At 43.3% G+C, this 15,033-nt stretch overlaps 1 protein-coding gene across 1 annotated transcript in view; it reads left to right on the top strand.

Moving 5' to 3' along the window:
* The window catches only part of PHF6 (PHD finger protein 6), a 33,477-nt gene extending 26,270 nt beyond the window's left edge, over positions 1-7,207 (top strand). The window contains exons 9-11 of the mRNA XM_019536398.1: positions 614-747; positions 3,423-3,552; positions 3,896-7,207. Of these exons, the coding sequence (XP_019391943.1) occupies positions 614-747; positions 3,423-3,552 (264 nt within the window). The 3' untranslated portion in view covers positions 3,896-7,207. The remainder of the gene's footprint in view (positions 1-613; positions 748-3,422; positions 3,553-3,895) is intronic.
* The last annotated feature ends 7,826 nt before the right edge of the window (positions 7,208-15,033 follow it).

Genomic DNA, 15,033 nt, shown 5'->3' on the forward strand with positions numbered 1-15,033 from the left:
CAGGTTTAGGCTAGATATCAGGAAGCGCTACTTCACGGTCAGGGCAGCTAGGATCTGGAACCAACTTCCAAGAGAAGTGGTGCTAGCTCCTACCCTGGGCGTTTTTAAGAGGAGGTTGGATGAACATCTTGCTGAAGTCGTTTGACCCCAGTATTATTTCCTGCCATGGCGGGGGGTTGGACTAGATGATATACTCGGGTCCCTTCTGATCCTAGAAACTATGAAACTATCTACAAGGTCTCTTCCAACCCGACTTCTGTGATTTCAAAAAGCCTAAGCTTCAGCTTCAGGAGCAACAAAATATAGTCTAGAACCATATCAATGTATTCAGTCCTGTAGTAACATATTAATTCAGCAGATGGATAAACTGTACTCTTATTCCTAGTTTAATTACTTCCATATTATGTTTCTGGCTTATTACAAATTTAATTAAGTTTGTACCCCAAGGGTAATATACCAGGTAAATTGCTGCTCTTGTTGGGCTAGCATTAAAATTTGGCACTTCATGATGACATGTTAGTTGAATGTCAGGGGATTAAGTTGAATGCTAAATGACTAGATATGGAAGGGATTAAGAGCATAACTTTGAGTGTTGCCTTCTTCATTTCAACAGAAATGCACGCTTTGCAGCCAACCTGGTGCCACCATTGGGTGTGAAATTAAAGCCTGTATCAAGACTTACCATTACCACTGTGGAGTAGAAGACAAAGCAAAGTATATTGAGAATATGTCACGAGGAATTTACAAGTAAGAATTTATACAGTTGTTAAGCCTGTATAAAGTAACTTTTTTCCTCTTCGGTGTATTTAATTTTAAAAGTCACTTTTCTTTTGAAACAGAGTACCAAGTATGCAGTAAGGGTGATTTCTGTGTCATTCAGCTGCACTGGAAGCATTAAGCAACAAAGAAACTTACTTGTCCTGTCTTTGCCAGTATTCAAACAAAGACCAAGCTTTTACATTCTAAAGACAAAACCAAAGGTGTGCATGTCTTCCCATATCTTTGGTTTTTGAACAATTCCTCAGAAATGTGGATAAGGTGACTAGTATAATTCAGTAGTCTAGTTCGCTAAAAGCTTGCAAAAGGCCAGTTTTAAGTACCCTAGCAAAATTAACTAACCTATTGTAAATAATCCTGAATCATAAAATGCCAAAAATAAATTTCCCTGCATGGAGCAGTCCAAAAAAATTTTCTTTACTCTCTGCACTTCAGCTTCCACTTCCGCTTGCATCATCCCAGCCAAATAAATGAGAAGAACTGGATGGGTGCTGCAGGCAACACTCCTTAAATTAGATGAAGGGCTTGTGTTCAGACTGTTTTCAGAGAGTTCTTAGCACTTAGGCAACAGCCAAACTGCACCAGGGATCTTGTGGTGTCGTAGAAATTAAGGTCAGAGGGACTGCTAAAGTCATCTGGTCTGACTTTCTGCATGTTACAGGCTACCAGGATTCACCCAAGTCCTTTACATTAAACCCCAAAACTAGAGGTCCAACTGTTCCAGTCCATAGAAACTAAACTGTGTGCCAGAGAGCGAGCAGAACAGACCAAGGTGTCTCGATTGCCCAAAGTCAGTGGCAGAGAGCTGATTAGCAGTCCGTAGCCTGTAGAGGAAGGCTATCCTTCTCCAGCCCGTATCAGGTTAGTACGACCTTGAGCATGTGAGCAGAACACACCAGCCAGCCACTGAGAGGACTCTGGGCCCCTTTGAAGAAGCACTGCCCCTTCATCAGCCAAAATCACCTGACCCCACAGCTTATGGCACTGGAGAGGATTGATGTTCAGCCCACTAGACTCATGCATTTCTTCTGATTTGTTTTACCAAATCAAGATGAGGATAAATGTATGTGCAAAAGTGAAAATAGTTCCTTTTTTATGTGTAAAACTGTTCACTGTGTTACTACATAGGAAAAATACTGTTTCAGTGAATATACTGCAGAATAACTGCTATACATATACAACATATTTTAGTGACTCCTTTAACTTCATTCAGAACGTCTGCATAGCTGCAAACAAACGGGTGGTTTTTTTATAGGAAGTATACAAAAATGTATTTCCTCCTGACTGAGCTGAAATTCAAATGACTGAAGTTGTTGGTAAATTTTTACTGTGTTATATTTTCTTGGGGATAACTGACATATCTACTTGGTTATTTCTTTACACTCCTAAACTGCTCCCTATCTCCTTTTCCAGCTGCTTCCGTCTTTTATTAATACGACCCTGCTGCCGTTGAAGCTGATGCTAATGTTGCACCTTGGTCTAGCCGCAAGGGGGTGCTCTCTGAGCAGTGTAGCAGTGATCCCCAAGCACTGGGATGGATCTTTTTCAGCATTTTACTAACGGCATTAGCTTGTGCAGGCTGCACTTGAACCTTGCTTTTCTTTGCTTATTTCAATGCAATTTAATGGTTTAAACTGATTAACCAGCTAAAAAATCATGAAAATAGTTCCCCTGTAGCATACACATTGCAAAACTCTTGAGAACCCATGTTCCCACTGGGATTGCAGTTGTTTCCAATTTATTTTTATACAAACAGAATTGCTGCTCCATTCTGTCATTAAGCTCCATCATATCATGGAGGAAATACACCACGTAACTTTTGAATTTAGAAAGTACTGGCCGTATTCACTCTCTTAGAAGAGCAGGGCTGGATGTAGTGCACTTATTTTAATCAGCTCAACAGTTCTTGCAGCATTTTTTAATCAAAAGTAAAAATCAGTTCATTTTGACATTTTCTTATTATTTGGGGATTAGACCAGTTTGCACAGTACAGTTATAGGCCACCAAGTAATGAAAATGCTGCCTTATCTATAGTGGTGCAGGCTCATTTCTGTAATAGATAATGCTTGCTCTTACAATTTTTTTTTTGTAAGTAGAATCCATGAATACTAATCATACTGCTACATCGAACCCTTGATGTTCAAGTTGTGTGCGTCTGCGCAGCCATTTCAGTTGGGTGGGGCTAGTCATGTAGGTCTAGTCTATGTAGATCCTTCTCAGTCCAGTGACTGGGTTTGGAAAGTGCTCCTGAAGGAGATCGGCATTTTTCTCTGGTCTTTAGCACATAATGCAGTTCCTGTTCAGGCACGTGGAGCTATGGCAGTTTGGTAGGCTCCTACCCAAGAGATGTTCAATGCCTCTTTATTATCTTCTGCCAGTTGGGAGCTGTTGCCTCGCTTCTTTCTGAATTATCTTGTACTTGTCCTTACACCAGGTCTTTCAGTCTCTGACTAATGATTCAAGCAAGGTAGCTGATAATTATGTCTGTTCCAGATGTTGTCTGATGCCTTGTACAAGTATCCAGTAAAATTCTAAAATGTGCATCTTCAGCAGTGGTAGAAGCCCAGTGTGTTCTAAAAGCACTCCCATAAAGTAACTTGTCCTGTTTACTAGTAATTCCCCCACTGTTTCTTTTATTATGTTAGACTGTATTGTAAAAATCACAGTGGAAACGATGAAAGAGATGAAGAAGATGAAGAAAGAGAGAGCAAAAGCCGTGGGAAAGCAGGCACTGGCCATAGTGACATTCCTCAACAACAGCTCAATGGAAACTAGGTATGGAAGTTGGTCCTGACAGATCTGTTACTGAGACTGAGACACTCAACGTACATTTGGCATACTTTATTGCAGTAAAATGTTTAAATCTAGCATATACAAATAAGTGCTTTTTATCTGTATGCCGTAGAAGAGTGGGGGAACATTTTTATTTGGTGAGAGGCTTTTGTTTTTGATTTTCTTTTTATTTTATTTTTTTATCCAGCCAGCTTTGTAAAAATATAAGAAAGGAAGCCCTGACTTTTGTCACTACCTGTAGATGTAATATCAGTTCTGTTAGTTGCTCTTCTCTTTGTTCTGTATGATTTTAAATTTACTGTTGTTTTCATCATTTTTTAAACAGGTTCAAGGGACAGAGTTAGAGAACTGGGAATGAATAAGACATCCATAACTACTAATTCTTTTAAATTGTTTTTCTAAGATCAGAAAAGGGTCAGTAACTTTTTACTGCCCAAATCTGCTAGAAATTTCATTGAACTGCCTGAAACGTTCATGTTTGTGAGCCTTCAATAAGTGGCAGAGTTTTACATGTCAATATTATGTAGTTTGTAGTCTGCAGTGTCTGGAAAAAATTGAAACACTATATAAATGAGATGTAATATGTACAGTGTCAAAAGTTAAGGCAGACATTGAAATGAAGTAAGATCTATATTTCTGGACTGAATAAAAATCTAAGATTTGGAATGTGTAAGTTGTTTAGTGGATTCATGCACCAGAGAAGGTCTTAGCAAGTTCAGTTCACAACATGGACACGTCCGTGTTGGCCAGAAGCTGGTAACTTGTGCATTTCACGTTTTCTTCGTAAACCAAGTATGGAGGCTGTCTGTGGGGAAAAGCTGCTCTCTGTTTTGCTTGCAAAGCACATAGTAGAAAAAGAAGTCGGTGTACACAGAAGCACGCTTGAACCTTACAGTTTGTTCCTGCTGTGATTGCTCATACGGCCCGGCATTCCTTGCTGGCAGTTTTCTTGAGCAGGTGTTGGTTATGAGCTGTGAGCTGCAGCACTCATGCCAAAGCGCTGTAGCTCGTTCCCCAACGATCCACCTCTTCTGCTTCCCTAGTATACCAAGAACCTTTCACTGAGTGTGAGTGAAGCCTTTATTATACTCGTTTTTGGACACTGCAACCCAACCTCTTTACATTTCGAAGAGTTACTCTTTTTAACTCGTTATGGAATTTAGCCACCATATCTGACATCCATACCTCAGATGTTCTGTGTTGTGTGGAACATTTCATGTTTTGTCCAAAATACATATACAGGCTGCTCCCGTGAAGTAAGAAGAATGAGAATATGGCTTTTCCCATAGATCAATATTTATTTTGAATCTTGTGACCACTATATGAGGAAACTCTCTGCTTAAGATTCTTAAGATTTGTAGAATTTAATTAATCTTGTCATGGAGTGACACATGCTAGAGCTTGATGTTCCATTTGAGAATAATCCAGATTAGGTTCAATCAGACCTAGCAGCTCAGTTCCTTAATTTTTGTCATTAAACTGGCATTTTTTTAGTTCCTAGTAATTTCTTCCATTGGTCTGTTAAAGCACATTAGCAGATTTATTTGAAATAAAACCAAAAATTTAATCTAATGTGCAAGTCTTTCTAACGCTATCATGCCACCTCATTGTTTAGATAGGGTTCTGACTTTCATTCTAGAAACCCAGTAAAACCTCAAGATTTGAAGTAAAGCTGCAAGCAAAATACACTGAGAATTTGGCTAGAAACCGCAAAGGTTCATCTGCAGTTGACATTACAAAAGCAGTTCATTTGTAATATAAATTTCCGTAGCATTTTTACTTGTGTTTTTAAGATTTAGCGTGTCGTTGTCTTTTCACATTTCCTTAATGTCTCAAGGGACTCAATTGTTGTATATGAGAGTTTCTACACGTTACTATGTTGGAACTCCCTCCATTTTGTTTGTTTTCTTGGGGAATAATGCAGTTTTAGTAGAAAAATTGCAGTGTACAGAAGAGATTCAGTTACTGCTCTAAACATGATGCCATTGACCATTTTTATTTTGTATTTGTAACTTTCAGAATTAAAAGTGTGACTTGAATTGCAATGACAGATCGCTTGATGAAATTGTTTACCAAGATGTTTGTTTTTCTAGACAATGAACGTTTTTCAACCACACAGAACAGTTTCAGAATGCAAAATAATGTGTCTCTAGATCGCTTCTACGTTGTGTGCCTCAGACATGAATAAAGGCACTTTTCATTGTTTGCAACTACTGTATTTTTGATTAATGAAGGATGACAGGTACCTGGAGTAGATATGCCAACATAAACTTTTCATTTTTTTGCCTTGGTTCTATTTCATATTGTGTCAGTTGTTGGATTTGATAATCTAATAATCCATTTGATGTGAAATCATTCCCTTCCATGCCACTAGTAACCATAACAGCACTTTACCTTTGAGTAGCAGAAGAGCAAGTGGCTGGTGACCTGTTATCTCACTGTGTTGAGATGGGCTGGCTAACCCCTCATTCATTTAATTTCATGGCAACTGAAAGTCAGAAAAGTCATTTTTCTTCTTTTTGTTACAAGCCTCAAATTCATGTAGTCATTTACTTCATCTTGTCATGTATGCTGGGTAAAAGTGCCTTACGATGTAAAAATTGTATTTATATGTTCCCAAGTAGTATCACCTGCTGGGGAGTAATTCTGTGATGGTGTTAATATTTAGAAGAAATGTACCTCAGCAGTGTATTTACTGTACATCTCCTATGTCCTTAACTGTAGTTTTAATAAGCATGAAAATGTATGATAGGTATACAACATTTGCATCATTTTTTAAAGACAAAATACTGCCATTGCTGTCTTTTTATGCGTATTTTAGCTTGGAATTTTGGACGGTCTGTCTTTTTTTGTAAAGCAATGTAATCTTCGCGAGCATATATTGAAGATTCTTCTGGAGCATTTACTGCCTTCCCGGAAATGTTAGGAGTGCTTTATAGGTGAAATGAAAGTGCTTTATAGGTGAAATAGATCTGTTTAAATTAACTAGTTAAATTAATATCAATTTGTTCCTGCTTTTTCTTTGGGGGGAGGGGGGGTTGTTTTTTTTAATAGGGACCGTTTTGCTTTCATCTCACAATTAGAAAACAGACCTAAAGTTAAGAAACTTGTCTTCTCTAAATGATTGAAGTGAACTGAGTTTTACCGCTTTTGGGACCATTTCTTCTTTACAAGAGCAGTACATGCTGTTAGAGACTCCTCCAGTTGTGAAAACTAACCCCCACAACTTCCCCTGACAAAAGCCACAGAGTAGTTTCACAGGAAACTGCCCTTTCAAAAGATCTGTCCCACTGCTGGCAGGGCTTCTCTTTCCCACAGAATTCATAAAGTAATGCAGGAGGGAAGAGCCCTAGAAAGCTCTTGGACTAATTACTAAGACTCTGGTTCACGCTAACATACTGGCACAGGTTCCACTTGGTGACCGCAGGAGGCTCAACTTTGGTTCAAGGAGACTGAAATGGTCCAGCCCAGTATCCATGTATGTGATACTAGCTGGAAGGGGGCTGTGGCAGGGTGGTTAAAGGGTCTGCTTATTCAGCAGGTGCGTGCCAACCAGAGATGCTGTGCTCATGGCCCTGCTAGAAACTCCACTTGCCAAGCTTCAGAAGGCAGTCACGGATGCACCGCGCGCACTCCATGATAAAAATTCTCCCCGCCTCCCCCCCCCAAGGTACAAAGAGCCATGTTGCTACGGGGGGGGGATCCAAGCGCAACTCCATGCGTTATACAGAATTTGTCCCCGGGTTCACTTATTTGTTGACAGAAGACATGGCGAGACTACGGGCTGGGGCTTGCTGCTTATTGCTGCTCTTGTGTGGAAAGGAGTAACTTCCTGGTGAGCCAGAGCAGAGGGGAAGAGGGGGATTATGATCCCCTTGAAATGCCACCCTTGGTACTTAATAATTGCCAAGGAGATTTGCGTGGCAAACCAGTATTCTGGTTGAATTAACCCTCCTTATCATCACTGTGAGGTTTAACTCATAAGAAGGCTGGAAGTACGTCACAGCCAGTCCTTGCATGTCGCTATTAGCAGATCCCACTGTATTAATGATGAAGGTTACAAAACAGAGCACAGCTCTTGATCATATATATATGACCTTCATCATTAATACAGTGAATATGTGTTATACATTAATATGTGTATATACACACACACACACTTGTTGAAGCAGTTTCTGTGTATGCATATGTATGCACACTCGTTAGTCAGCAGTGACATCTCAACCCTTAAAGGATCCTGGACGACCCTTGCTTGTTGAAAAGCGCTCAGATCAGGCCCACATGTTTGGCTTTTGCTCTCAGCATACATTTACACTAGATGTAAAGACAAGGAATGTATCAAGAGGGTAAACACATTCCTATCGACTCTGTTATGTATATTTTGTTCCTGTTATATTGGCTTTACTTCCAAAGTTGTAGTTTGCAGTATTAGTTTCTTTTTGTTGGTATCCTTGCATCTATATTCAATAAATGAGTTCCGAATTTCATGTTTGCATATCTGTCCTTCTTATGAAAGCATAATGTTAAAGCTGGATGCTGTTGCATGTTATGTGAATGCATAACTACAGTGTATCTTGTTGACGATTGTTTCATAGTGAGGGGTTTAGAGAGCTGTTAACCCTAATTTAGGTGCACTGAAGAAACTACCAGCTAATTGAGTGTAGGGGGAAGTGCACATTCGAGCTGTAGGAAGAAGTGCAAAATAAAGTAGTCCTGGGAGGAGGGTGGGGGACATTTCTGAAACGTCTTGGTTTGTTAAGCTGTATACTTCCCTGGAGATAAGAGGACCACACCTTTTTAATGTTCTTCTAGGTCATACTTCAGGCAAGCCCCACAGGAATGTGCTTTGCTAGTCACATTGGTGTAAGCTTTTGCCTAAAATAAACTTAATTTATTTTGTCCTAACTCATAAATATGCAGTGAAAAAAATCCAAATTAAAAGGAAAAAGTCTGAACTGTAACGAACTAACTCAGATAACTCTCCCGTGGACTTCAATGAAAGTTGAACCTATAGCTCCCACGGACTTGAGGGTTGGCCCCCAAAAATCCCTGCACCGTAATCCAGTTTGATTGATAGTGTGGTTGACGTTGACGCTTGTGAAACAACCTACTGCTTGAGTTGTGTCCGTGGGGCATGTGCACCCCAGGCGCTTGAGCTCTTGTGGTCCACAGTACTGGTATGCAGTTCAGTGTCCAAGACCCTTGTTTCACAGAAGATACCTGAGGCTTTAGATGGGCAGTTTCATAGTTTCTAGGGTCGGAAGGGACCTGAGTAGATCACCTAGTCCGACCCCCTGCCATGGCAGGAAAGAATACTGGGGTCAAATGACCCCAGCAAGATGTTCATCTAACCTCCTCTTAAACACCCCCAGGGCAGGAGCCTGCACCACTTCTCTTGGAAGCTGGTTCCAGACTCTAGCCGCCCTGACCGTGAAGTAGTGCTTCCTGACTATAGGATACTACCATTCAGCTTGTCAGCAGCACCAGTGGTATTCCCACAATGTCTCCAGGGAGATGCATCTTAGCTCAGGAAACAACACCAGTCAGTTTACCTGTACTGAGCTGACAGGCTCGTTCCTAGGCAGTCTCAACAAGCAGTAATCAACTGACTTGGTACAACAGACTTCAACTTTTCACCATCCTGTGCCTAAACATAAACTAAGAAAAGCCAGTGCTGGGTATACCTCAGAGGATGGAGTTGATCAGATTGGATTATTGCTGTCCTGGGTTTGGGTTCCAGGATGGCAGTAGCCTTTCAGTTCCAAGCAAGTTTTCAAGCCATGGTCTCTTTGACTTCTAGGATGCATTTCCTGCCGCCCGTACACAATGCAGGTTTCACGTTTGTAGTGCAAAAGGATGGATGAAGTCTGTGTATCAGTGAAGCAGGCCTTGCAGGGGTACACTGGTGTGCCCTACAATTCAAGTAGCCATCAAACTGAGAGAAAAGCTGTTGTCTCCACCACTGTCAAAAAGGTGGTGACACCAGATGCAATCAGACTGAGCAAGCAGGTCCACTGCTATGCACCTGGAGACAAACTCAAGAGACTCTTCATGTAAAAGCTCTCAGAGTTGAAGGCTATATGCCAAGCAGGTGTAACTGTCCTTAGTTCTGATGCTTCCTCTTTTCCTGGGTGACCTTTCAGGAGTCTTGCTCCAGGGGAGGACAGTGTGAGCAGCTTCTTTCAGATGCATTTCTCAACTCCTGACCTTCAGGTCTAATGACTGCTTACTCGCTAATTCTATGAATCCCAAGACTATTCAGGCAGGATTCAACCAGGATAGGTTGGATGGCTCCACCTAAACCCATCTCTTCATTCAGTCCTCCAGTCCAGTCATCCTTCTAACCAGATGTGATCTCAGGGGCAGACTCGTGGTGTCTCACCGCATGAATGGTGAGTAATGGTAGTTCAAGGTAGCTGACTCAATTCAGGAAGTGCCTTGCACAAAGAGTGCCTTCACACAAATTCCCAGTGCAACCATGTAGGGTAGTTAATGAATGGTGATTTCCCCACCCCCCACATGTACTGTGCAGATGCTTCCCTATGTAGTCCCATGGGAGTACCATTTTCTTCATTTAAAAACTCAACACAGGGTCAACTTTATGGACCCTGTGAGGATCCAGGCAGCAGAAGTCGTCTCCATTTCCTGGCCTATATGCTGGTATCTCCACCAGTTGAAAAGATACCCCCTTTCTCCTGCCCGTAAATATTGTACAGATAAGGTTAATGCACCCACCCTTTTAATCAGCACCTCAGTGTTCCTCTCTGTTCAGCTTTTCTGTGTATAGCAGTAGCATCCGCCCCAGATTAGGAGAGATGGAAGCTTGTTGCATAATCCTGTCAAATGCCTTGTTCACAAAGACGGGATGAACCTAAGGCCTCATCTGAAATCTTTGCCAATGACAGTCTCTGACTTCTGCCTACTGGTATTTTCACCTAAACCCACATTTGAATATAGGTATAAAACTCGCTTTGCACCCTCCAGCTCAGAGACCCTGGAGCATGCCCTTTTTGCCTAACTTACAGTGATATGGTGAAAGATCAGGCCATGTTGACATGGGGCTTCTCTAGCAGGATTTCCACTTAAGCTGTATTGTGAAATGGTTGACTCGGATGTTCCCATGAGACCAACAGCTCATTTCGTGCAAGTGGCTTCTGTAGCTTCTTTAAGACATGTTCCAGTATTAGGATGTATGGCAGCTTCTTGGGGTTTGGCTTCATACAGGACCCCAACTGTACTCCAAAACATGAGCATCAAGACCTGGATGTATTTTAGAAGGACTACCTTGCAACCCATTTTTAAGCAGACTCTAGCACCCCTTTCCTGTGGCCTACATCACTGCTTGCAAGTCGCCAACTCAGAGAGAGAGAAACATCTACTTCCAGTAACTCGGGCTCTTTTGTGATGGGTGGTTCTTAGCTAATTCATGCCCTCCCTCCTTTCCCCATTGCCAGGGAATTGCATAACCCTGCTATTTTGTGCTGGTGAAAGAACTGAAGAGTGCTGAAGGTCACATTGCCCTTCATGCTCTCAACTGGAAGAAAGTACTTGAGGCATAGATGCAGCCCTAGAAGATACCACCAGCTAAAGGACTTGAATTAAAATGCACTGACCCAGCCACAGAGGCATACTCTGGACCATATCCCTCTTATACCTCACAAAGTAAACTGTTTCTGGAGTCAGCAGCTACAAATAGGCTAATACTGTCCAAATAACTTCACTCCCCGCTTCCTTTTGGAGTGCAGCCATGGAGCTGAGCTATAACTTCAGGCTAAGGTATCTCCAAGTAGCAAGCTGCTTAGACTGAATGGAGGCAGTAATGCTTTTGTGCTCTCTGCCCACTGGTGTGTCCTACCAGCATCTGCCATTGCCAGAGTGCAAATAGCTCATTCAGGATTTAAGCTGGTGCTTAGACTGGAAACATAGCAACGACTGGAATATGTCGTTAGCTCAAAAATCTGTGGCATCTTATCTAAGGAGTGGCCCCTACGTTTAAAGCAGAAATCCCTCAGAGACTTTTCCCATAGAGTAACTACTACAGATGGATTGCGTTGAATAAACAAAGATGGTTGGCAGCCTGCTCAGGCAGAGATTTCAAACTTTCAACCTTCCTACTTGCTAAATACAGTCAAGTGCTAATGCACAATATGAACAGCTCCTCACAGGAGATCCTCCTGAATAGAACAGGCCCAGATACTGAGGATTTCATCAGGGGATAGGGTAGTCTGTTGTGATGGCTTGTCCTGTCCTGACCGTCTGTAAGGTTTTGCTTGATTTTTTGCTTAAAGAATACGACTGCCTTGTTTAGGAGGAAATTCTCCAACTAGAAATTGCATCGCTTCCTCTGTATATTTTAATTGTAAAAATTAATGTTCACATTTAAATTTATTGGGCATGTTTATCTTGTTCCCTTTGACAGCACTTGTTCATAGTTTAGACTTGCCGAGCTTTAACCTTATCTGCGTATTGATTCTAGTACAAATATTTGCTCAGTATTTCCAAAAAACCTAAGTGATCCCAAGACTTCATCATCCTTGGAACATAGTAAACGTTCTATGATAGATCTAATATTTTCAGTCAATGCTGGATTTGTTTTTTTTTCAGTTCTTTAATGAGTAACTTTCTATGTGCAGAAACTATATCATATCTATCAGAGAGCAGGTGGGATCTCCATCCTTGGAGGTTTTGAAGACCTGACTAGACAAAGCCTTGGCTGGGATGATGCAGTTGGGGCTGGTCCTGCTTGGAGCAGAGGACTGAACTAGATATGACCTCCTGAGCTCCCTTCCAACCCTTAACGACCTTGCCAGTATGGAGAGACAGTCAGTGGATGGGGAAGGACAGCAGGAACATGGAGGAATGGAAGGGGGTTCCCTCTACAGCCCCCCTTTGGCTGTACCCCAACCCCCTGGGCCTCTCCAGTGCAGTGTGTATCTCTTCTGCCTTAATTTCTGCATGAGGAAGAAGCTAGGAGGGGGCTGCACTGCAAAACAATGACTACATATCCCCCCACGGATGGCCACTCTCCAGCAGGTGCAGGCTGGGCCTTTAACCCTGGCTGCTCCTCCTGCACCTCCATGTGGTGATGCTGACACTTTATCTGCAGCAAATTTACCAGCTCATTTCACAGGCTGTTTTGAACAGCTGCAAGGTGGTTGGCGGGGGGGGGGCGCTAGTAGGCTCTCTAAGCTGGTCCTGAACCTGTCTGAGGTGGGAGGAGTTGGTAATTGGCTATTTTTAATATCTGCTGACACAGCCCACAGGAGAGATCTTGACTATGTTTTTCTCTGGCCTCCAAACGACTTCTGCCAGATATTTAGAGCCCAACACAGTGCCCCAGCAATGTTTGTCTCTCCCGTGTTATCCCCAGAGAAGACCTGCTCTGTTGCATCCTTTTCACTGCAGCAAATTTTGCAACCAAACAGGGCACATGAAAGAGTCCCCATGTCTGCAGGCCTATGGAAACTCTTCTGCTGCTACTGAGGAGCAGACGGGCACCAGGATGGAGGACGTGGAATTTGGAGCCTCTCATTTTTTTGCCAAGAGATGCATCTCATACTGGTCCTTTTTTGCTGCACGCACAGGACAGAATATTCAGAGCCTCATGGCTGATCACAGGCAAGCTCTCCATGCCTCTGTCACCTACATGTGTCTGTTGTCAGCAGCTAAAGGTGGCCCAGCAGCACATGGGCTGCCTGGGCGGGGAATGCTAAATTCAGGAAATGAGACATCTCACATGGCCCCGGCGGGAGCCAGTTTGGGCTTTGCTTTCTATTCTCAAGTGTCAGTTTGCACAACCACGTGGGGCTCGCTGGCCCTCCCACTCCCATCTCGGCAAAGCTTCTGTGCGGATTTGCAGCCATGAGGTCATGCTGCAGCAGCTCGGGAGACTCGGCCCAGAGTTGTTTCTCATTAACCCAGCTCCTGCCACTGCCTCTTTCAGCTGCATGACAGGGATAAGCAAGGAGTGACCCAAACAGGCCTGGCCCTTGGCTGAGGCACTGTATGGCCCTGCTGGCTGCTGGAGTGGAGTCCAGTGGGAAGTCCAGGCTTACTGTTGCCCAAAAGAACAGCACATTTCCCGCAAGTGAATCAGGTTTCCACTTCAGTCTCAGGGCTTGTTCAGACAAACGTGGTGCCCTCCAGGCAAGCCCTTACGATTCAGGACACGCCTCTATCCGCACATAGCTCTGCCTTGCCCACCGATACTAGTTCCTTCAGCTGGGAAGTGAGCTTGGAACAGGCCCAGACTGTGAGGCCCCTGGGGAAGAGCTCTATGCCCCAGTGTAGATCCACCCACCAACAGCAGGCCCAGAGTTATAACCATCCTCCCTGTCCGATGCGTGGGGCCCTGTGACATAGGTAGCCTGGCTGGGTGTGTGCTCCAGGCTTGCCAGCATAGGGTTACACCAGTGTCTGTCAGCTCATGTCGATGCTACGTGAATGTGTCATGAGGATGTCCCTCACCTGTGTCAGGAAGAACCTGTTTTCTTCCCTTTAATTCCTGTTTTCACCTCTGCTGCCTAGTTGAGCCACAGCATTACATAAAACCCTTCCAGGCACTGCCTGCATCTGCTTTTGTGGATGCACACAGCACCTAGCACCATCCTCTCCGTAGTGTACAGTACTACACAGTAGTGCGCCTGATCCCACGCTCTTTCATCCTGAATTCAGAATGGGGCCCAGAAAGGGACTTCTTGGTGGAAGTGCACGAGAGTACACTCCAGTAAGTCCACAAAGAGTGTGTCTAGCTATATATGCAGCTTTCTCACCATTGTATCTAAGCATCCCCTAGACATAAAGCCAGTTTGCTTCTCAGTGCACCTGTGAGGCAGGGATGTTTCCTAGTTCAGAGAGTTTTCTAGGACCAGGGTCACAAAAGGCTAGGCATTGCACTTGTCTCTCCCAGGTCCAGGAGCTGCACCCCATGACAAGGCCTTCCCACAGTCCTTGGCTAAGTCTAGGCTCATGAGGGCATGTATATTGGGGGGTGGGGGGGTGCGTATATATGTACACCCCTCCCCCCCAATAATAACTTCATGTTTAGGTCAGCAGCATATTCATTGCTTTGTGAGCTGTTCCTTAGCTACTGGTTTTCCTCTTGAATACAAAGATTGGTATCCATCTCAGGACCTCTATCCTCCACTGCTCACTGCTATCACTCTCTCCTTAATAAAGAATATGCTGCCTGACTTCTGACCAAAGTGAGCTGCACTCCCCTCCACCATTGCTGTTGCAACACTCATTTTTTTTCCTCCTCTTTCAGATGTGCAAACATGCAGGAAAAAACAGATTTCTAGGATTGCTAATCTTTATCACATCAGTCAGCAACAATAGAAACAGAAATGGAAATTTGGGTGAGGCCTGAATGATTTCATAGATTTCATAGACATTAGGGCTGGAAGGGACCTCGGGAGATCATCGAGTCCAGCCCCCTGCCCAAAGGGCAGGAAGTCAGCTGGG

This window comes from Crocodylus porosus, unplaced genomic scaffold (assembly GCF_001723895.1).
Source record: "Crocodylus porosus isolate Cpor-Errol unplaced genomic scaffold, CroPor_comp1, whole genome shotgun sequence".
Classification (NCBI taxonomy): Eukaryota; Metazoa; Chordata; order Crocodylia; family Crocodylidae; genus Crocodylus; species Crocodylus porosus.